This window comes from Salvelinus namaycush, chromosome 6 (assembly GCF_016432855.1).
Source record: "Salvelinus namaycush isolate Seneca chromosome 6, SaNama_1.0, whole genome shotgun sequence".
In the NCBI taxonomy this organism is placed as follows: domain Eukaryota; kingdom Metazoa; phylum Chordata; class Actinopteri; order Salmoniformes; family Salmonidae; genus Salvelinus; species Salvelinus namaycush.
The window spans coordinates 38,685,336-38,708,259 of record NC_052312.1 but is presented as its reverse complement, the minus strand read 5'-3'; the positions used below and the strand labels follow the sequence as shown (position 1 = coordinate 38,708,259).

At 49.9% G+C, this 22,924-nt stretch overlaps 3 protein-coding genes across 3 annotated transcripts in view; 2 read left to right on the top strand and 1 right to left on the bottom strand.

The window, feature by feature from the left end:
* LOC120049122 (inactive histone-lysine N-methyltransferase 2E-like) overlaps window positions 1-314 on the bottom strand; it is a 1,389-nt gene extending 1,075 nt beyond the window's left edge. The window contains exon 1 of the mRNA XM_038995362.1: window positions 309-314. Coding sequence (XP_038851290.1) covers window positions 309-314 — 6 coding nt within the window. The remainder of the gene's footprint in view (window positions 1-308) is intronic.
* A 606-nt stretch (window positions 315-920) lies between these two features.
* Window positions 921-13,066, top strand: LOC120049120 (inactive histone-lysine N-methyltransferase 2E-like). The gene is made up of 18 exons (XM_038995361.1): window positions 921-924; window positions 1,349-1,557; window positions 1,790-2,029; window positions 2,182-2,312; window positions 2,634-2,751; window positions 2,921-3,030; window positions 4,728-4,995; window positions 6,514-6,618; window positions 8,227-8,298; window positions 8,841-9,014; window positions 9,174-9,509; window positions 9,673-9,966; window positions 10,221-10,389; window positions 10,501-10,736; window positions 10,825-11,433; window positions 11,539-11,896; window positions 11,978-12,054; window positions 12,473-13,066. The coding sequence occupies exons 1-18, from the start codon at window positions 921-923 to the stop codon at window positions 13,046-13,048; spliced, it is 4,086 nt and encodes a 1,361-aa protein (XP_038851289.1). The 3' UTR covers window positions 13,049-13,066.
* Window positions 13,067-19,042: 5,976 nt separating this feature from the next.
* On the top strand, window positions 19,043-21,282 carry LOC120049970 (zinc finger protein RFP-like). The gene has a single exon (XM_038996516.1). The coding sequence runs from the start codon at window positions 19,273-19,275 to the stop codon at window positions 20,902-20,904; it is 1,632 nt and encodes a 543-aa protein (XP_038852444.1). The 5' UTR covers window positions 19,043-19,272; the 3' UTR covers window positions 20,905-21,282.
* The last annotated feature ends 1,642 nt before the right edge of the window (window positions 21,283-22,924 follow it).

Genomic DNA, 22,924 nt, shown 5'->3' with positions numbered 1-22,924 from the left:
GGGGGGGGGGGGGGGTGGGGGGTGGGGGGGGGGGGGGGGGGTGGGGGGGGGTGGGGGGGGGGGGGGGGGGGGGGGGGGGGGGGGGGGGTGGGGGGGGGGGGGGTGGGGGGGGGGGGGGGGGGGGGGTGGGGGGGGGGGGGGGGGTGGGGGGGGGGGGGGGGGGGGTGGGGGGGGGGGGGGGGGGGGGGGGGGGGGGGTGGGGGGTGGGGGGGGGGGGGGGGGGGGGACCGCTAAAGAGACGTGTCCTCTTCTCACCTCACACACGATCCAGCAGGTAACATCGGCAGCGCCGGATAAAAGCCAATCACCCTCATTCTTCGAAATTGCAGTCTCTTTACATTGGTGATTTTTTGTGATGTTTGTAGAATTTCATGTTTTGCTGAATTTCCTGAGTACTATTGGATCAGAAATGAGTTCAGAAACACTGCTGTTTTATGGTTCAGATACCGCTAATACTCACTTTAAAACCATTCTAGGAAATACCTTTCTCTTTCTTCCCTATTTCCCACACTTTCTGTCTCACTCTTTCTTCTTTTCTGCAAAGCTATTGATTTATCCTGTTTGTCAGCTGTGTGTGTATGGTGTACATGGGATTCTCTCTCTCTCTCTCTCTCTCTCTCTCTCTCTCTCTCTCTCTCTCTCTCTCGTTCTCTCTCTCTCTTCATCTCTTTCTCTGTCTCTCTCCTTCTCTATCTCTCTCCTCTCTCTCCTCTCTCCTCTCTCTCTCTCTCTCTCTCTTCCTCTCTCTCCTCTCTCTCTCTCTCTCTCTCTCCTCTCTTCTCTCTCTCTCTCTCTCTTCAGCAGTGTGTGTGTTTTACTTAATCCAGCCTCACTGCTCTAATTGACTAACTGCAGCCATTTCCCCTGCTCTGAGGAACATGGAGATTAGAATACAAGTTTTAAGCATTCAAGGGGCAAAAATGAGTCACACTACGGATAGACTACATCTCTGAGGGATACATCAGTGAGAGCAGGGCTTGAGCACAGAAGTACTGGGAATGGAATTGATGCCTGTACAAAGCGTGTGGGGGAGGGAGAGAGAGAGTTAGAGCATTGACAACAGCGCCAAGGCTCCTTCTTACTTTGTGATGTCACTATTGTCAGACGTAGGGAGTAGTTATAACAAAACGGACCACATCTCTGATTCAGCTGCACGCTGACACCTGCTGGTCACATCGAGTAATACAACAATGCAGACATTTAGAATGGCAGACTGCTATGGAAAATCTTGTTTTTACCTTTCAGAAATAATTTGTCTAAATAAGTTAGAACCAGGAAAACTTTGCTTTGGTTGGACCCTGCTGTACAAGATGCGCAAATAAACCTTTATTACCAATGCTTTATTAAGGCATACCGGTATGTATCTCTGCAGACGGGGACACCAGTGCCACAGAGAGTGGGGACGAGGTGCCACTAGAGTTGTACACGGCCTTCCAGCACACGCCCACCAGCATCACACTCACCACCGGCCGCCTGGCGTGCAACAAGCAGGCCGACAAGAAACGCAAGAGGAGCGGAGACAAGGAGCCTGTCGCCACCTCGGCCCGAGCCAAGAAGGTCTGTGTTCAAACTCCCATTCAATCCTATTGACACTCAATAGTTTCTTATCTTGACCCCAACTGTACCTCTGAGGTTTACATGTATTTGGAGCAACTCACCCCAAAATGAGTTGGCATGTTTATTTGAACAGAAATCTGTCAATTTGTTATGCACTCTATAACGTCTCTTAAACGGGTGGTAAACCTTGTTGTTTTATGCTGTCTGCTTACTGGAGTCTGTTGTCTAACAGGCGTTCCGTGAGGGCTCCAGGAAGTCCTCCAGAGTGAAGGGTGGAGCTCCAGAAATGGAGCCCGGGGAGCACCCGTCTCTGTGGGAGAACAAGATGAAGGCTTGGATGGAGGCCTACGAGGATGCCGGCAGCAACCAGTACAGCGAGGACGTCCAGATCCTGCTCCGCGTCAAGGAGGCCGGCGACGGCAAGACCCTGGCCTACAACACACACACAGCCACCTTCAAACCGCCCGTGGAGGTAGCTGGAACCGACACAGTGACTTACAAACATGTGTCCTCAAATTTCCTAAGCAGGCAGCATGCACACAGTTTGTACACACACATTACCTCTGCAAATATCAGTGTCAGCCAGCCTCTTTCCTTATGTCCTGTTGTCTCTCCCCTCTCCAGAGCCAGGTTCAGAAGAACAAGAAGATCCTGAAGGCAGTGAGGGACTTGGTTCCAGAGTCCCTCATCATAGAGTACAGGGGCAAGTTCATGCTGCGACAGCAGTTTGAGGCCAACGGATGCTTCTTCAAGAGGTGAGGTCCCGTTCTGTGGAAACCTGAGCTCAAGTAGAATCCTCAGCTCAAATTTAAAAGTGGAATTCTACTCCTTTCCATAGTTGTATGTCTGAGACATTTGAGAGGTAGTGTGAGAGATCGATAGAAGGGGTGTGTTTGTTGTGGTTCTTCCTTGGCAGTGGAGTCCCTCACGTTCTTTTTCAGCTCCTGTTGCGCTCCTGGCTATCTTCCCCTGGTCACCATATGGACATCCCCAATCTGTTACTATGTCTGTCTGCCCAGCACTGCATTTCATTCATCTTTCTTTCTTTTTCTGTCTTTCTTTCTTTCCCCCCCCAGGCCGTACCCCTTTGTGTTGTTCTACTCAAAGTTTGACGGGCTGGAGATGTGTGTGGACGCCCGCAGCTTTGGCAACGAGGCCCGCTTCATCCGACGCTCCTGCACCCCCAACTCTGAGGTGAGTGGCCAATCGCAGACCACGATACAAAACCTACGGCTCTAAACCCTGACCACACCCCCCAGAGCCACTAACTTCAACTTAATGTAACCTCATGAGTTTCAATGTGTGCCTCTCTCTCCCCTTTTCTCCACCTCTCTCTTCTCTCTCTGTCTCGTGTCTCTCACAGGTGCGTCATGTCATAGAGGATGGTATGCTCCATTTGTACATTTACTCTTTGAGGTCCATCAGCAAAGGCACCGAGATCACCATAGGCTTCGACTATGACTATGGCTGCTGGTAAGCAGGGTGGAATTGATCACCTAGTACCGCACATACACACACACACACATATATATTAGAGGTCGACCGATTTAATCGGCATGGCTGATTTTAATTAGGGCCGATTTTAAAGTTTTCAATAACAATCGGTAATCAGCATTTTTGGATGCCGATTATGGCCAATTACATTGCAATCCACGAGGAGACTGCAAGGCAGGCAAGCCAAGGTAAGTTGCTAGCTAGCATTAAACGTATCTTATAAAAACAATCAATCTTAACATAATCACTAGTTAACGACACATGGTTGATGATATTACTAGTTTAACTAGCTTGTCCTGCGTTGCATATAATCAATGCGGTGCCTGTTAATTTATCATCGGATCACAACCTTCTTCAACTTCGCCAAACGGGGGATGATTTAACAAAAGCACATTCGTGAAAAAAGTAAAATTGTAGCACCAATGTACCTAACCATAAACATCAATGCCTTTCTTAAAATCAATACACAAGTATATCTTTTTTAACCTGCATATTTAGTTAAAAGAAATTCATGTTAGCAGGCAATATTTACTAGGAAAATTGTGTCACTTCTCTTGCGTTCAGTGTAAGCGGAGTCAGGGTATATGCAGTAGTTTGGGCCGTCTGGCTCGCTGCGAGCTGTGTGAAGACCACTTCTTCCTAACAAAGACCGTAATTAATTTGCCAGAATTGTACATAATTATGACATACCATTGAATGTTGTGCAATGTAACAGCAATATCTAGACTTAGGGTTGCCACCCGTTCAATAAAATACGTAATGGTTCCGTATTTCACTGAAAGAATAAACGTTTTGTTTTCGAAATGGTAGTTTCCGGATTAGACCATATTAATGACCTAAGGCTCGTATTTCTCTGTGTTTATTATATTATAATTAAGTCTATGATTTGATGTTTGATAGAGCAGTCTGACTGAGTGGTGGTGGGCAGCAGCAGGCTTGTAAGCATTCATTCAAACAGCACTTTCCTGCGTATGCCTGCATCTCCTAGCAATGCTTGGGGCACAGCGCTGTTTATGACTTCAAGCCTATCAACTCCCGAGATTAGGCTGGCAATACTATAGTGCCTATAAGAACATCGAATAGTCAAAGGTATATGAGCGAAATAGTCCTATAACTACAACCTAAAACTTTTTAACTGGGAATATTTAGGACTCATGTTAAAAGGAACCACCAGCTTTCATATGTTCTCAGCAAGGAACTTAAACATTAGCTTTTTTACATGGTACATATTGCACTTTTACCTTCTTCAACACTGTGTTTTTGCATTATTTGAACCAAATTGTACATGTCTCATTATTTATTTGATTTTAAATAGATTTTATTTATGTATTATATTAAGTTAAAATAGGTGTTCATTCAGTATTGTTGTAGTTGTCATTACATATATATACATAAAAATCGGCCGATTTTATTTATTTATTTATTTATTTATATATATATATATATATATATGCAGCAGTTTGGGCCGACTGGCTCGTTGCGAGCAGTGTGATATATACACACACACACACACACACACACACACACACACACACACACACACACACACACACACACACACACACACAACAAGACAAGATTGGTCAACCTCAACCATGTTATCTTTCTACCTTTTTTCTTCCCTCGTTTCTTCCCCCCTCTCTCTTTCTTTCTCTCTCTCTCTCCCCTCTCTGTAGTAAATACAAGGTGGATTGTGCATGTGTGAGGGGGAACCCAGAGTGCCCGGTGCTGAAGTACAACCTGGAGCCCACAGAGAACCTGGAGGCCAGCAGCCGCCGGCGGGGCCGCAAGGACAAGGAGCCCATGATGCAGCGAGGGGACCACCTGGACCTGGGCCAGAATCAGAACATGACCCTGGACTGTGACGGCAGGGCCAAGGGCCTGGGGGCCGACGGCAAGCAGAGGAAGCTATCACCCCTCCGCCTCTCCATCTCCAACAACCAGGTAAGATTTCCCTGGCAAAACAACTCACCTCAATCCATGTCTCCATCACACACGCTCCCCCCTGGTCCCCATCACTCTCTGTTCAAGATTGCCCCAAAGGAGCCTATAAGTTGGCTTTCCCCTTAAAGACCTTTGTGTTATCATATTTATCTTGTTTTCCATTTAGTTAGCGTCCAATGTCCATGCGTGTAGCCATTTTTAAATGTTTCTGTTATATTTGCTGCATTTCTGTTTTATTTGTGTTATCCATTAGTAGACTACTTGTATTCCTCTATCATCCATCTTGGTTCCCCCTCTCCCTGGCCTAAAGCCCACTCCTGCACCCAGCCATCTCTCTCACCATGCCGTGTATCGCTACTCAGAGCTGTCTGGCATCTAGCCCTCTAGTGGCAGATGAGACATGCTATCACGCTGTGTCCTCTCTGCTGCAGGAGCTCCTGAACGCACCACTAGGCATCCCTCTACTCAGTGTTACACACAGAGAGAAAGCCCTCTGTCTCTGGGGTGGTCCCCAACCTTGTGTTCAGTAGTTACCAAACGGAAGAAAACGCTCAGTGAAACTGAGGTACAATCTGAAACTGTCCAGTAAGAAATGACTGTTTTCCTATTCCATTGCAAAACATTTTGTTGCGTTGTCTAATAACCCCGACCCAGGACATAGGTCTTATTGGCAAGCATGTTGCTTCTGTTGCTTTTTGCAACAGCATGTTGCTTCTGTTGCTTTTTAAGGACTGATCTGAGGGAAGCACACAGAAGCATGGTTTATGGAGACTGGTTAGACTGATGTATGGTCTACAACAGGCCTGGGAAACTCCAGGCCTGATTGGTGTCACACTTTCCCCAGCTAACACACCTGACTCCAATAATAAACTAATCAAACTAATTGCATTCAGTTTAGAATGCAATTAGTTTAAATCAGGTGTGTTTTCTAGGGATGGGGGAATAGTGTGACACCAATCAAGCCCCCGAGGACTGGAGTTGCCCAGGCTTGGTCTAGAATGAGGAACGGTGAAGAGAGGGTCTGACGTCCGAGATGAAGTGCGAGGCATCTCTATCGGAACAACACGCACAAACCATGAAATGAACACGCTGAATTTGGAAGCTGTCCACATCTGTCATTTTGAGCAAACAGACCTTTGTGTGACCACAAGAGCCACAACTTGACATATGACAGGGTAGTTGTTGGTTACAGGGTAGTTGTTGGGAGTGGGCTCAAAACAATGTATCACAAGGCACTACAGAAGTGAGCCTGGTCTCTCGCTCTTCTTTGAAATGGGGTACGATTGCGTTTCGCTGTTATTCTGACTGCCTAGGACCGCATACAAGCTCTGAGCAAGTTTGTGCACAGACAAACCCACCACGTCCCCAGTCAGTGCCCCCAAATGTCACTCTACCCCAGACTATCCCCTCTCTCTCCCCTCCCCACCTACCACCTCACTGCTCTAGACCCTCTAGTCTGTAGCCAGACTGCCTGTGGTTGGTCAGTGCCATGATAAAGCACCTCTCCCCCTCTAACAGGATCCTACAGAGTTAGAGGGTGTAGAAGACCAGCCTGATAACTCCGTTAGCAGTGAAGTAGAGATGGAGTCAGAGGAGACCATTGCAGAGAGAAAGAGGAAGATGGTAAGTTCTGTGAGCCAGGGCTGCAGCGCGCCCTGCTGTGTGCAGCCCATAACCCCCCCCCCCCCCCCCCCCCCATAGGAAAAAGCTCATCCTTGCTGGTATGGGTCACTGTTTATGTGGTGGTGGTTCCCCCCCCCCCCACCTCCCTGCTTCTGCTGCTGTCTCTGCCTCATCCTGTTGCTGTGTAGCCTAGCCTGCGGGGTCCCCCCTGCTCTCTGTCGCTCACTCACTTCCTCTGGCAGAGCCCTCAAACACTGAGGCTCTGTGTTTTGGTCATCATTATACATGGGTTATTTTCCTCATTTAAGAGTTAATTTGCTAAACAATCACACATTGCACCATTCCGGGCCCTCCAGAGCCACAGGCCCCCCTACCCCCTCCTCCCCTCTCATTAGCTGAGTAAACAAGAGCCCTAGCCTCATCACACGTAAGTACTGGAACGCTCCCTGTGTGTCTGATTATGACCCTCAAGTACAGAAATGGCCAATTACTCTCCTCTCCCCTGCTAAAGAGCTCTGGTGACCCAGAGAGATGGGCTCACACACACGTGGGCACGCTCTCCCTCTTTTCATATATATATATACACACGCACACTCTGGAAATTACCCTGCCGTCAGCTCCTTTTCACACGACGAGGCCCAAGGTGTAAAGCGCTGACTCATCGTTCTGGCCAATGGACTGGCACTGGCTCTGCTAAATTATCCCTGAGCGAGAGAGAAGGTGGGGGGGGGGGGGCTTCTCTGATGCCAGGGCCTTATTGACTCTGGGACATCCAATAGCCTGCCTCCCTCCAAGGGAATCTGCAAGCTGGTCCAGGAGGAGGTACCCCCCTCTACTGTGGAAGAAAGAGCTTCTGGATTCACTGTCGTCCTCTGACGTAACAGTCACCCTTGGTGTATTTATGGTGTTCAACCCCAACCACGCATTCACAACAATGCCCTGTCCGCATGGGCTCTTAACACTGGTGATGTCTGTGTGTGTTAGGCATGGTATGTCTCCCACACTCATGTTAAAGATCCGGTTTGGTGCCAGGGATACAGGCACGGCATGGAACACACAGTTAATATGTTGGTTGCACTAAGGTCCGGTTTTGGGTGTTGCAGATGGTATGTAGTTGCTTGTCATCAACCTTGGTGAAAGTTGGTGATTGGGTTGGTTGCTAATGTCTTCGTTTTCTTTCCATGTGTCGTGGGTTCAGTATGTGGTTAATGACACTGTGGTGAGGTGGTGAACATGTGGCTGAGTTCCAGTGGTGGTGGGTTGTGTTGAAATCACTGTTCATTCATTCAGCCCAAATAAAGTCTTCCTACTGGATATGCTGGTGTAAGCAGACAAGGTGAAGAAGCCCTGACTGGACATGTGTCTATAGGCATAAGGCAGCCATTCTCCCTATCTGCCCCCCTCTTCTCTCCCCTCCTTCATAACCTTGTAGTGGCCAGGTCACCTCTCCACACCCCCACCTGTCTCAGAGGATCCCTGAGGGTCGGCGACACACTGAAGCCCCTAGAGTGGGGAACCGTGGTGGTGTGTGTATGTTCTATGTGTGTTATTGGGGGGGGCCGGGCCTCTTGTCTTCTAAACCAGGCTGTCTCTCTGTAAACCATTCAGGCCAGCCCAGCGGAGGAGTCCCATCTGCAAGGCGTGGGGGCCTCCAGCTGTCTGGGACTGAGTAAACCGGAGGTAAACTTGACCCACCAACCCCCACCCCCAAAACATACCCGCCTGCCTGCCTGCCTGCCCCTCCACCTCATAGGGGACCCCACTGACTGACAAACATACTAACCCCCCCCCCCCCCCCCCCCCCCCCTCCATCTTCTCTCCACTCACCGGCCCTGTGGCAGACCCCAGTGTGTCTCTGCTACTGGGGGTGGTAAAACTAGTCTGGTGGAGGCAGCCATGGTGTTATAAACCACACACCCTGAATGGTTTGGTAAGGGCTAATGTTACGTTCCCACCTCCCAGCACCCCCCAGTTCCAGTTAGTTTGGTCTCTCACATCAACAGGGTTTTTACTTGTTCTATCTCCATAGTTTTTTTTCCTCCACTGGAAGGGGAAATGGTGGTCCTTTTTCTGTCGTTCTGCGCCGCTGCTGTTTTTTTTTTCTCTGCCAGCCAGACTGCCTCTTGCCTGTCCTGTGTTGCAATAACGTGTCCCTCCCCCTCTAGGCCCAGGAGACTAGGCCACGTGGACTAAAGCTTACCACTCTGTCCTCTCCTCTACAGACACGTGAAGAGAGGAAGATGGAGGCCATCCTGCAGGCCTTTGCCCGCATGGAGAAGAGGGAGAAGAGGCGGGAGCAGGCCCTGGAGAAGATCGGCACCAAATCAGAGGGGGGCATCAAGGAGGAGCCCCCTGCCACCCCCGAGGCCGACATGCAGTCTCCTGGTATCATGACGGTAAGTGATAGTTGACTCAACAAGTTCTTTATGCCTGCACTCACCAGGTCGTTAGTATTAAAAGAGGACGTTCTCAATAATCTGAAGGGTTAGCTGAAGGTGACTATAAACCCATCCAAACTATGCTACTGTACTCTATCCTAACCCTGTCTCTCCCAGCCCCTGCTAGAGGTGAAGGAGGAGCCGGGTCTCAACAAGCCCACGCCGGCCAAGCTGCGAGGCAGCAAGCAGAGGAAGAGCTTCTCGCGGAGCCGCACCCACATTGGGCAGCAGCGGCGGCGAGCGCGCACCATCAGCACCTGCTCTGACATACCTCCCGGCTCGCCCGGGGAACTCCTGGACCCCCTGGCCAATGACGGCCCAGACGTAGAGGCCTCCAGGGACCCCGAACCAGAGGCCCTCTCCTCCCATGCCCCAGACACCAGCCCCCCTTACAGTGGCTCCCCGGCCCCTGACAGAAACCGCTCCGGGCAGAAGTACCCCAAAACTAAAAAGGTACCCTAGCCACGGCTCAGTGCTCACCCCTAAACACGACTAGTCACTATTCTATTTAGACTTATAGGAATGTTCTATTCCTTCTAGTGAAATGTCTCTCAATACTATAGTCAAATACAGTGTGCTTCTGACTAAAGCTCTCTCTCTCTTTGTCTTGCTACAGCACTTGGTGAGTGAGTGGTGCGTCGACAAGCAGGAGCGATCATTGCGGACCCCAGAGCCGGCCCCGGAGAGGCCCCTGAGGATCAGCAGCGACCCGGAGGTGCTGGCCACCCAGCTCAACGCCCTGCCCGGCATGGGCCCCAGCCCGCACGTCTACAGCACGCCCAAACACTACGTCCGCTTCTCCTCGCCCTTCCTGGCCAACCGCAGCCCCACCACCCCTGGGGTGCCCACCGGACGCCGGCGTTCCCGCGAGCTGCCCGACACGCCGCCCACCTCAGGCTCCTGCAAGAAGGTATGTTGTTCACCACCTCGCAGGGGAATGGAGAGAGTGTTGGCTGTCAGGTATAGCTGCAGGGTAGAAAGACAGACTGACAGTGTTACCGGCAGAGGGACAGACTGACAGTGTTACCGGCAAAGGGACAGTATTATTGTCAGTAACAGAGACTTAGGTTTTCTAAGATGTAGCTGCCTCTGAGATCAGTGAACGTAATTTGTATTTGTGGTTGACATGTCTAAGTCCTCTCCCTCCCTGTCTTCTCCCCACAGCGCTGGCTGAAGCAGGCTCTAGAGGAGGAGACCACCACCCCTCCACCCAGCAGCGGCCGGCCCACCCTGGTCATGCCCAGCGAGGACCCTCTCAGCCCCCCTATCAACGGGGACTCTGACAGCCCCCTCCCCTACAATGGCAGCTGCACCTTGCCAGGTGAGGACTCTGGTAAGGAATCAGGAATGTATTTCTCATCACTTAGAAGGAACATAAGTCTTGTATGCAAGTGTCTGTTTTTTTGTATGTGAGTAACCCTTCCTCTCTCTGTGTGTCATACAGAGTTGCCCACTCCTCTGAAGAAGCGGCGCCTGGGTCTGTGTCCGCTGGACGCCTGCATGTCAGAGAGCTCCACCCCCTACGGCTCTCCCTGCGCCACGCCAACCCGGGCCGACCTATCAGAGACACCGGGTACACCCCTGCTGCTGGCCACGCCACCCCGCGTCACCCGTACGGAGGAGCCGAGCCCCGAGCCTCTACCTAGCACTCCCACACACGCACTCAGTGCCCCGCAGGAAGTAAGACGCACACTCTCACCTACAAACACACACACACTCATAGAGGGAAGTGAGCGGTGTGTTAATATCTCTGTTCCTGTGTCCACAGAGCGAGTCTTCCCTGGACAGCTCACCAGAGGGCAGTCGCAGACCCAGCCCCCAAGAGGCTGAGCGACCACCTTCGCTGCTCTCCTCCCCCTGTGTAGCGGTCAGGGCTCCCAGTCTGGACGTGTTGCCCCCCCACGACGCCAAGACCAGCGCCCCCGTGAGCCCCCAGCCCCCCACCGCCGAGTCCCAGGACTGTGTGGGAGAGGAGGGGCCAGAGACAGGGGCCGAGGGCAAAGGCGAGGCCCCCTCCTCCTCCACAGACCCAGCCTCTTCCTCCCTCCTCCCCCCCTGGATGAAGAGTCCAGAGAGAGTGGGTCTGTCAGGGCCAGGGGGTCTGTCCTTCTCCCCCATCAACTCTAACCTGAGGGACCTTACCCCCTCACACACCCTGGAGCCCATCTTGGCCTTCAGGCCTGAGGCGGTGGCTGTGGCTGTGGCTGGTGTTGTGACTGTACCAGTACCCTTGGCAGCAGGACCCTTCACAGAGGCTGCAGGGTCTCTCTTTTACCCCTGCCCTGAGGAGGGGGGAACCCTGGCCTTCTCTCGTTCACTGAGTGGAGACAGCACCGGAGAGGGAGGGTCAGGACAGAATCCCCCACAGAAGAAAAAGGTGAGTTGCTATATTCTCTATTCAGCCTGCCCATTCAAGCTGTTTTAAGGTTCCTGGACTGATTAAGGTATGTCTGTTTTCGTGTGATGTCATGTGTTTTCCCAGGTGTCTTTGCTGGAGTACAGGAAACGTCAGCGCGAGGCGCGGCGCAGCGGCTCCAAAATGGAATGCGGCTCGCCTGTCTCTACAACACCTACCCTGGTGGAGATGTTCCCTCTGCCCATGGAGACCACCCAAGAGCCTCCACCCCTGGCTCCAGCCCAAGCTCCAGTGGCCCCTGCTGCAGTGGCCCCCACCCCGCCTGAGCCAAATACCCCCCAGCCCAGCGAGGACACAGAGCCCCCTGTCGAGGGGGAGAGAGAGGGGGGAGAGGGACAGTGGACCTCGTCCACCTCGGTGGAGCAGGCAAGAGAGCGTGGCTACCACAGAGCCCTGTCGCTTAGTGACCACAGCAAAGACAAAGGTACACACACACACACACACCACTTGGACATAACTTCTTTACTGATGATAGTTTAATTGTAATAATGTGTGCTTGTTACAGATGGAGAGACCGAGGGCAGTGAGGCCCCAGTCAGAGATTGTTCATCTCCTAGCCTGCAGAGGACCCCAACCCACACGGTAAGAAACATTCTGCTTTCTGGCTCCAACAGTAGTGTGAAGTACATGCTGCTGCCAAACACAGCCATCACACAGCCATCACACAGCCTATAGTGTAGGCCAGGGGTCGGCAACAGGCGGCCCATTAGCCAAAACCATCAAAGTTTTGATTTTAGTTTTCGGTCTGTAAAATTCAGGAAATCTGTTCAAGTATTCCCACAAAAAATAAGACGTGATGGTGTCTCAATGTAATCAAGGTATGACATGATTTGTTATTTTCAAATACAATCTCTTTTTGTAGTCAGTTTGCAGTGTGCCCCCCGACCATTCGTTCCAACAAAGATCCTCCCACGGCTGAATGTAGTTGCCTACCCCTGATGTAGGCTGTTATTGTTCATGACTTACCCGTTCCCTCGCTCAGTCTCTCTCTCCTCCCTAGCCGTGTTCTCCTGGCCCCAGCAGCCCGTCCCAGCCTAGCAGTCGCCCAGTGAAGGAGGAGGAGAGTGACAGCCGGCCTCGGACCCCCTCCCAGGCCGCCCCACAGCAGCCCAGCAAGCCTGCCGTACCCAAGACAGCCCCCCTGACCCCCACCAAGCTGCACCCTGCTGCCCCCTACCCTGCCCCCTCACTTCTCCACTCCCCCAACCCCCAGGCTCAGGGCTCCCCTTACCGCAGCCAGAGGGCCTTCCTCTTTGCTCCTCCTCAGTCCCAGCCACAGGCTCAACCAGGGCCGCCCCCCTTCTCCCAGTACAGCCCACAGTCCGCTCCGCCTCCCCCTCCTCCACCAGCACCTCCAGCCTCAGCAGCCTACTTCCCCAGCCAGTCAGCCTCCGCCGTGGGATCCTTCCCTGGGTTCAAGCCTTCCGTGACGTCCCCATTCCCCCCTGGAGCCCAGCCCCTCCTGCAGACTCTTCCTCACCACGCCCTGCACTACCAGAGCTCTACCACTCCCCCTCCTCCCCCCCCCTCCCCCACCACAACATCCTGGGCCCGGCCCGACCCTGCTGCACGTTAACCTGCAGCCTCCTCCTGTCCAGCAGCACCAGCTCCTCCTGACCACAGCCCCCCAGTCCTCCCTCCCTCCTCCTCCGCCCCCTCCCCCACAGGGCCAGACCCACCAGCTGCAGCAACCCAGTGCCAGCACCCTCCTGTCACTCAACCAGGGCCTGCCTCTTCCTCCACCCCCACCCCCTCCTCCTGCCTCCTCCACCGGTGTCCCCATGCAAGTGCAGGCCCCTCACCACTTTCAGAACTTGGGGGGCTTTCCAACCTCGCTGATGCACACCGGCGGCACCACTAACCCCTCAGTGCCCCTCTCCACCTACCCCCCGTCCCACCAGCAGACTGGACTGCCCCCCCCTCCTCCCCCTCCCCAGCAGCATACTCAGCCGGCCCAGGCCGTGCCCACCGCCACTCAGATGCCCAGCGGGACACGTGGGGCCCCCTTTCACAACGCTGGGTACCTGGGCACGGGGTGGCACTGACCGCCTCCATGCAGGCCTCCCCCTTGGCCCCGCCAGCCCCTGTGAACTCACTCTGAGAGGAGCTTGACGACAGACCGCGGAACACAACAAGCAACAAAAGCTGTAAATATTTTCTATGTACCTGAACACATGGCCAATGGAAAAACAGGAGAAGGTGGGATAAAGGGGTGCTTTTTAAAGGACAAACTGAAAACAAGGACTGTGAAACAATCTTATTAAGAGACTTTGTGTCTGAAATGAAGATGGACGATTCCCCCGGTGCTCATCCCACTCTTTCTCTCTCCGACGTCCCTCCCTCCGTTTTCTTTTGAATTTCCCTCCTGTGGCGGAGAGAGTGCCTATCCGTCTGACCGTCTCTGTCTGTTTTGGACTTCTATTGTACGGTCCCGCACTTTCTGTATCAATGTACATTCCAGCCTCCACCCCCCTTTGTCAGTTAGTCCGCCTTTCACTTCTTCTTCTCTTTGTCTATTGTCTGCTCTTCTACACCGTTTATTTGTTTTATCTAGTGGCTCATTATAGCAAACAGAAAGCTTTTTGTAAAAATAAAAAAATACAGAGTTATTATTATTTTTATTCCTCTGTGTAACAAATATCTGTGCACCGCTGCAGTGATTCAGAAAATGCTGTTCTGGGAGCCCGCTTCAATGCCCCAGGAGGCTGCACTCGTGTGTGTGTGTGTGTGTGTGTGTGTGTGTGTGTGTGTGTGTGTGTGTGTGTGTGTGTGTGTGTGTGTGTGTGTGTGTGTGTGTGTGTGTGTGTGTGTGTGTGTGTGTGTGTGTGTGTGTGTGTGTGTGTGTGTGTGTGTGTGTGTGTGTGTGTGTGTGTGAGGAGGTGTATGGACTGTATGTGTGTGTCTGTCTCCAGTGTGTCAGTGGGAGAAAGGGAAGTGATAGAAAGTAAGAGTGATAGCGTGAAACGAGTGCAGTAGTCTTCTGAGGTAGCCAGAGTGAGGTCTCACCCATAGGTAGGACGTTAGCGGTTTATTTTTGAATATCAATGGTTATTTGTAGAAATTGTAATTTAATGTATAGGTGGTTACTCCAGCTTTCTCCGGAAACAGGTTGTATATATTTGCTTCTTCTCTTTCCTATGCTTGTACAATTGGCTCCCATCCCATTTTGGAATCTGGTTGTAAATACGAGCGCTCTTCTTGGCAAAGATTAATGTTTCTGTGACCGTAGCACTTTTTCTTTTGTTCTTCCTCTCTGGACTATTCAGTGTAGTCTTTATTATTTGTGTGTGTGTGTATGTTTGTGCAGAGGAGAGAGACTCAAACACTGCACTGGTTGGCTATTTTCATGGTTCATTATAATAAATCACTGTAATGACAGTTTTATACCACTGGTGGTGTTGTGTCTGTCTGTATGTTCTGTCTGTCTGGGAGAAGGATGGCTGATATGTTGGCATCACTTTCAAATGGTTTGACGGATGCCTCCTACCTGACGTGGTCCTTGTTATCTGGGATCCTTGGGACGTCCCTACTCCATTGAAGTTACCGTTGAAAATGGTCACGGAACGGGTTAGGTAAGGATTATGGTTAAGTTTAGGGTAGGGATGTCCCAAGGAACCCCGGATAGCACTAACCTACCTGACAGGCCACCGGCAAGCTGCCTGTCGCCTCCTAATAAAACTCCTGTGAAAAGTCGTGGTTGGATGCTGCCGGACAACTTCACCATATCATGGAACCATAGAGACCTGAACCATCTTCAGCATGTCCCCTGAGAATTCCTTTACAGAGTAGATTACCTTTCAGGTTTAAGAAATGTGTACCATCATGCCAGCAACAGATATGCCCATTAATGAATATTTCTTTAGTGGTTGCCTCCCATCTTATCACAACAGATTGTAGACAGTTCCATCAGGAGAACAACACTAACTGCATCTAATGAGCGCCTGCCTCTCTTCCTGACAGGGGTGCATGTTGGTTAGTGGTAGTTTATCACTGGTAAGCAGATGTTGCGACACACCTCTCTTTGATCTGGGATGCTGTGTGCATATCAATGCCGACACTCCGGTCTTGATGAACATCAATGATTAAGCAGGCTCTTCATGGTTACAAGTGCTCTCCTGTCCCCGTTATGCATGACTAACAGGCACAAATGAGCTTCACAACAACACACCACTCCTGGTTTTGGAGTGTCTTTCTCCCATGTTCACAAGTGGAGAGAATCCACAGTTCAGGGACATGTGGTCTAGAGAGACGTGTTTCAAATCAAAGTTTATTTGTCACATGCGCCTAATACAACAGGTGTAGACCTTACAGTGAAAGGCTTACTTACAGGCTCTAACCAACAGTGTAAAAAAGGTATTAGGTGAACAATAGGTAAGTAAAGAAATAAAAATAACAGTAGTGAGGCTATATACAGGCACCAGTTAGTCAGGCTGATTGAGGTAGTATGTACATATATGGTTATATATCTAGATATGGTTAAAGTGACTATGCATATATGAAGAACAGAGAGTAGAAGTAGCAGTGGGTAGCGGGACACAATGCAGATAGCCTGGTTAGCCAATGTGCGGAAGCACTGGTTGGTCGGGCCAATTGAGGTAGTATGTACATGAATGTATAGTTAAAGTGACTGCATATATGATAAACAGAATAGCAGCAGCGTAAAAGAGGGGTTGGGGGGGGGCACACAATGCAAATAGCCATTTGATTACCTGTTCAGGAGTCTTATGGCTTGGGGGTAAAAACTGTTGAGAAGCCTTTTTGTCCTAGACTTGGCACTCCGGTACCTCTTGCCATGCGGTAGTAGAGAGAACATTCTATGACTGGGGTGGCTGGGGTCTTTGACAATTTTTAGGGCCTTCCTCTGACACCGCCTGGTGTAGAGGTCCTGGATTGCACTCAGCTTAGTGATGTACTGGGCTGTACGCACTACCCTCTGTAGTGCCTTGCGGTCGGAGGCAGAGCAATTGCCGTACCAGGCAGTGATGCAACCAGTCAGGATGCTCTTGATGTTGCAGCTGTATAACCTTTTGAGGATCTGAGGACCCATGCCAAATCTTTTTGGTTTCCTGAGGGGGAATAAGCTTTGCCGTGCCCTCTTCACGACTGTCTTGGTGTGTTTGGGCCATTCTAGTTTGTTGGTGATGTGGACACCAAGAAACTTGAAGCTCTCAACCTGCTCCACTACAGCCCCGTCGATGAGAATGGGGTTGATCTGTCCTCCTTTTCCTGTAGTCCACAATCGTCTCCTTATTCTTGGTTACACTGAGGGATAGGTTGTTATTCTGGCACCACCCGGCCAGGTCTCTGACTTCCTCCCTATAGGCTGTCTCATCGTTGTCGGTGATCAGGCCTACCACTGTTGTGTCGTCTGCAAACTTAATGATGGTGTTGGAGTCGTGCCTGGCCATGCAGTCGTGGGTGAACGGAGTACAGGAGGGGACTGAGCACACACCCCGGGGGGGGCTCCAGTATTGAGGATCAGCGTGGCAGATGTGTTGCTACCTACCCTCACCACCTGGGGGCGGCCCATCAGGAAGTCCAGGATCCAGTTGCAGAGGGAGGTGTTTAGTCCCAGGATCCTTAGCTGAGTGATGAGCTTTGAGGGCACTATGGTGTTGAACGCTGAGCTGTTGTCAATGAATAGCATTCTCACATAGGTGTTCCTTTTGTCCAGGTGGGAAAGGGCAGTGTGGAGTGCAATAGAGAGTGCCTCATCTGTGGATCTGTTTGGGCGGTATGCAAATTGGAGTGGGTCTAGGGTTTCTGGGATAATGGTGTTGATGTGAGCCATGACCAGCCTTTCAAAGCATTTCATGTATACAGCCGTGTGTGCTACGGGTCTGTAGTCATTTAGGCAGGTTGCCTTCATGTTCTTGGGCACAGTGACTATGGTGGTCTGCTTGAAACATGTTGGTATTACAGACTCAATCAGGGACATGTTGAAAATGTCAGTGAAGACACCTGCCAGTTGGTCAGCACATGCCCAGAGCACACGTCCTGGTAATCCGTCTGGCCCCGCAGCCTTGTGAATTTTGACCTGTTTAAAGGTCTTACTCACGTCGGCTACGGAGAGCGTGATCACACAGTTGTACGGAACAGCTGATGCTCTCATGCACGCCTCAGTGTTGCTTGCCTCGAAGCGAGCATAGAAGTGATTTAGCTCATCTGGTAGGCTCGTGTCACTGGGCAGCTTGCGGCTGTGCTTCCCTTTGTAGTCTGTAATAGTTTGCAAGCCCTGCCACATAAGACGAGCGTCGGAGCCGGTGTAGTACGACTCAATCTTAGCCCTGTATTGACGCTTTGCCTGTTTGATGGTTCGTCAGACGGCATAGCGGGATTTCTTGTAAGCTTCCAGGTTAGAGTCCCGCACCTTGAAAACGGCAGCTCTACCCTTTAGCTCAGTGCGAATGTTGCCTGTAATCCATGGCTTCTGGTTGGGGTATGTACGTATAGTCACTGTGGGGACAAAGTCCTTAATGCACTTATTGATAAAGCCAGTGACTGATGTGGTGTACTTCTCAATGTCATTGGAGGAATCCCGGAACATATTCCAGTCTGTGCTTGCAAAACAGTCCTGTAGCTTAGCATCTGCTTCATCTGACCACTTTTTTATCGATCTAGTCACTGGTGCTTCCTGCTTTAATTTTTGCTTGTAAGCAGGAATCAGGAGGATATAATTGTGGTCAGATTTACCAAATGGAGGGCGAGGGAGAGCTTTGTACGTGTCTCTGTGTGTGGAGTACAGGTGCTCTAGAATTTTTTTCCCTCTGGTTGCACATTTAACATGCTGATAGAAATTAGGTTTAAGTTTCCCTGCATTAAAGTTTCCGGCCACTAGGAGCGCCGCCTCTGGGTGAGCGGATTCCTGTTTGCTTATTTCCTTATACAGCTAACTGAGTGCGGTCTTAATGCCAGCATCCGTCTGTGGTGGTAAATAAACAGCCACGAAAAGTATAGCTGAAAACTCTCTAGGCAAATAGTGTGGTCTGCATTTTATCACAAGATATTCTACTTCAGGCGAGCAAAATCTAGAGACTTCCTTAGATTTCGTGCAGCAGCTGCTGTTTACAAATATGCACAGACCGCCCCCCTCGTCTTACCGGAGTGTGCTGTTCTATCTTGAGGAGAAGTCTGTGTTCAATGCCTGGCCCGGTTCGTTTTGCATGGCCCGGTGCCCCGGTTGAGTGGAGATTGCATATTTTAGAATATTCCATTGGTCCTTAAGTGAATTCTCCACCCACCCGGGGGAACTGGGCCATGCAAAACTAAATGGTCCAATCAGAATAGGGCTATAGGGGTTGGGCAAGTGAGTGCTCTTGGGTTGTGTATAGTTAATTATTCCAGGAAGAGAAGTGCATTGCAGTGTTGGGTGGGGAGGAAGAACATTTTCAATGTAATTTCTCTGAAGTGAAACTAAAGCTAGCCGTATGTTGTGCATGAAACCAAACTCCTCAGCTCTTCAGAAAACTGTTAAATAGTGAAATTCAGTCTTTGGACCTCTTAACGCCAAACAGAAGGTAGAACAGAAATCTTATCCACAAACACATGCAGGTGAGTAGAGAGATTAACATGGACATTTGAAGATCAGCTCTACACTGTTTGTTTATTCTCTTTTTTTCTTTGCTACAGTTGGCCAACGTTAACTCTTTGTCCTTTGGTTATATAACTATTTTCTAAGTTTCTTGGTAACACCTTGTATCAAGATTGGTTAGTCTGCCCGTAAGGCAATGCTGGCAAACTATCAAGAGCAGACTGATTGCAGGAAATGCTTTATGGTTTTACCTTGGTCTCTGTCTAGATATGGCGTCCTCCAGCAGTGTCCTCGCTGAAGAGCAGTTCCTGTGCTCCATCTGTCTGGATGTGTTCACTGAGCCGGTCTCTATTCAATGTGGACACAACTACTGCATGGCCTGTATCAGGAAGTATTGGGATGGCAATGACCTGTGCCAGTGTCCCATGTGTAAAAAAACATTTTACAGGAGACCAGATCTGTTCATCAATACATTCATTTCTGAGATGGCTGCTCAGTTCAGGAAATCAGTTCAAGTGAAAGCCACCAGCAGCTCAGACCAACTCCCTGCCAAAACTGGAGAAGTCTCCTGTGACATCTGCACTGGGATGAAGCTCAAGGCCCTGAAGTCCTGCCTGGTGTGTCAGACCTCTTACTGTGAGACTCACCTGGAGCCTCATCAGAGAGTCGCAGCCTTAAAGAGACACAAGCTGATCAACCCTGTGGAGAACCTGGAAGACAGGATGTGTAAGAAGCATGACCGGCTCCTGGAGCTGTTCTGTAGGAGTGATCAGACATGTGTGTGTCAGTTCTGCACTGAGGCAGACCACAAGACTCACAACACAGTCCCTCTAGAGGAAGAGTATGGAGAGAAGATGGCTGAACTGGGGAAGATGATGGCAGTAGTACAGCAGATGATGCATGCAAGATCTAGAAAGGTTAAGGAGATCAAGCACTCTGTAGAGCTCAGCAAGAGAGTTGCAGAGAGAAAGATATTAGACAGTGTGCAGGTATTCACTGCTCTGGTGCACTCCATTGAGAGAAGTCAGGCTGAGCTCATTGAGGTGGTCAAAGAGAAGCATAAAAAAGCGGAGAGGCAGGCTGAAGGGCTCATTAAAGAGCTGGAGCGGGAAATGAATGAGCTACAGAGGAGAAGCACTGAGCTGGAGCAGCTCTCACACACTGAGGACCAGCTCCACCTCCTCCAGAGCTTTCCATCCCTCTGTACCCCTCCAGACACCAAGGACTGGTCTGAGATCAGTGTTCACAGTGATCTGTATGTGGGGACTGGGAGGAGAGTTGTGTCCCAACTGGAGGAGACACTGAATAAAGAGATGGATAAAGTCAAATTGAAGAGGGTGCAGCGCTATGCAGTGGATGTGACTCTGGACCCTGATACGGCAAACCCCTATATCATCCTGTCTACAAGTGGGAAAGAAGTGAGATATCAACAGAAACAACAAGATCTCCTTGACAACCCAAAGAGGTTTTCCATCTGTCCCTGTGTTCTTGGAAATAAAGGTGTCTCCTCAGGAAGATTTTACTATGAGGTGACTGTTAAGGGGAAGACTAAGTGGGATTTAGGAGTGGCCAGAGAGTCCATCGACAGGAAGGGAAATATCACACTGAGCCCTAAGGATGGTTACTGGACTGTGGCACTGAGGGAGAGGTATAAGTACCTAGCCTGTACCTCCCCACCTGTCCTCCTCTCCCTGAGAGAGAAGCCCCAGAAGGTGGGGGTGTTTGTGGATTATGAGGAGGGTCAGGTGTCCTTTTATGATGTGGAGGCCAGGTCTCATATCTACTCTTACACTGGCTGCACCTTCGCTAAGAAACTATATCCATACTTAGGACCTTGTGCTAATTTTGGGGATGAAAACTCTGCTCCTCTGATTATCTCTCCTGTCAATCACACAGACTGAGGATGACGTTTTGACATTGCAGAAGTGTGGAGATGTCTCCAAAGATAATGGTATCCTGACAAATACTCAGCATGGACCTTGATTCTGTTAAGTTTAAAATACTGCACTTTGCATTATCACATGAATCACAGAAAAAAAAATCCCTGCAAATATTTAGTTTAATATTAGATGAAATTGTTCCAGTCTCTTCTGTGTGGTCATTTCTTAATGTACATATACATAATGTGTGTTTATGTAATAATGTCGTGCTGATGTGACTGTATTGTGATACATTTCATGTAATCTCTGACATCAATGATTGAGCAGCCTCTTCGTGGTTACAAGTGCTCTCCTTTCCCCATCGTGCATGGGGACAAAGCTTTACAACACAACACAACACACGACTATATTTTGAAGTGCCTTTCTCGTGTTGTTTGTTCTGTCTTTGATTGTAACACAAAAATGTCATTACATTTGAAATAAACACCATTAAAGAAACACAGATGCAGTGAGTATGTTTTAAAGTTTATTTATCCCCCCCCCCCCCCCCCCTTGTTATGTCTCTCTAAAGTTTTTTGTATTATTAGGGTAATATTTACATGTTTTTATGTACATGGAAATGGTTGGGACAAACCCCTTTCCCTGGTTCCTCACCTCTTCTATTTGTTTATCCCAGATTTTCATACACACTCACACACTGCATGAAAAGGCACATTTACGGCACATTGTCCCATACATCTCCGATTACATATACATGTCTGTAAATGTCCACACACAAAAGTGGTCTGTTATCGGATATGTACGGGATGTGTGCAGAGATTTTTGGACTGTGCACTCCAGTGTTAACCCGTAAATACACTTGTTCATGCAGTCAACTCCTCCAGCTACACTTGGAAACCACCTGGAACATATCACTGCTTGCTGACCAGACAGCCAGTATAATAAGGTAGGTGGGGTTTGGACCAGACAGCCAGTATAATAAGGTAGGTGGGGTTTGGACTAGCCAGTATAATAAGGTAGGTGGGGTTTGTACTAGCCAGTATAATAAGGTAGGTGGGGTTTGTACTAGCCAGTATAATAAGGTAGGTGGGGTTTGGACTAGCCAGTATAATAAGGTAGGTGGGGTTTGGACTAGCCAGTATAATAAGGTAGGTGGGGTTTGGACTAGCCAGTATAATAAGGTAGGTGGGGTTTGGACTAGCCAGTATAATAAGGTCGGTGGGGTTTGGACTAGCCAGTATAATAAGGTAGGTGGGGTTTGTACTAGCCAGTATAATAAGGTAGGTGGGGTTTGGACTAGCCAGTATAATAAGGTCGGTGGGGTTTGGACTAGCCAGTATAATAAGGTCGGTGGGGTTTGGACTAGCCAGTTTAATAAGGTCGGTGGGGTTTGGACTAGCCAGTATAATAAGGTCGGTGGGGTTTGGACTAGCCAGTATAATAAGGTCGGTGGGGTTTGGACTAGCCAGTATAATAAGGTCGGTGGGGTTTGGACTAGCAAGTATAAAAAGGTAGGTGGGGTTTGTACTAGCCAGTATAATAAGGTAGGTGGGGTTTGGACTAGCCAGTATAATAAGGTCGGTGGGGTTTGGACTAGCCAGTATAATAAGGTCGGTGGGGTTTGGACTAGCCAGTTTAATAAGGTCGGTGGGGTTTGGACTAGCCAGTATAATAAGGTCGGTGGGGTTTGGACTAGCCAGTATAATAAGGTCGGTGGGGTTTGTACTAGCCAGTATAATAAGGTAGGTGGGGTTTGTACTAGCCAGTATAATAAGGTAGGTGGGGTTTGTACTAGCCAGTATAATAAGGTAGGTGGGGTTTGTACTAGCCAGTATAATAAGGTCGGTGGGGTTTGGACTAGCCAGTATAATAAGGTCGGTGGGGTTTGGACTAGCCAGTATAATAAGGCCGGTGGGGTTTGGACTAGCCAGTATAATAAGGTCGGTGGGGTTTGTACTAGCCAGTATAATAAGGTAGGTGGGGTTTGGACTAGCCAGTATAATAAGGTCGATGGGGTTTGAACTAGCCAGTATAATAAGGT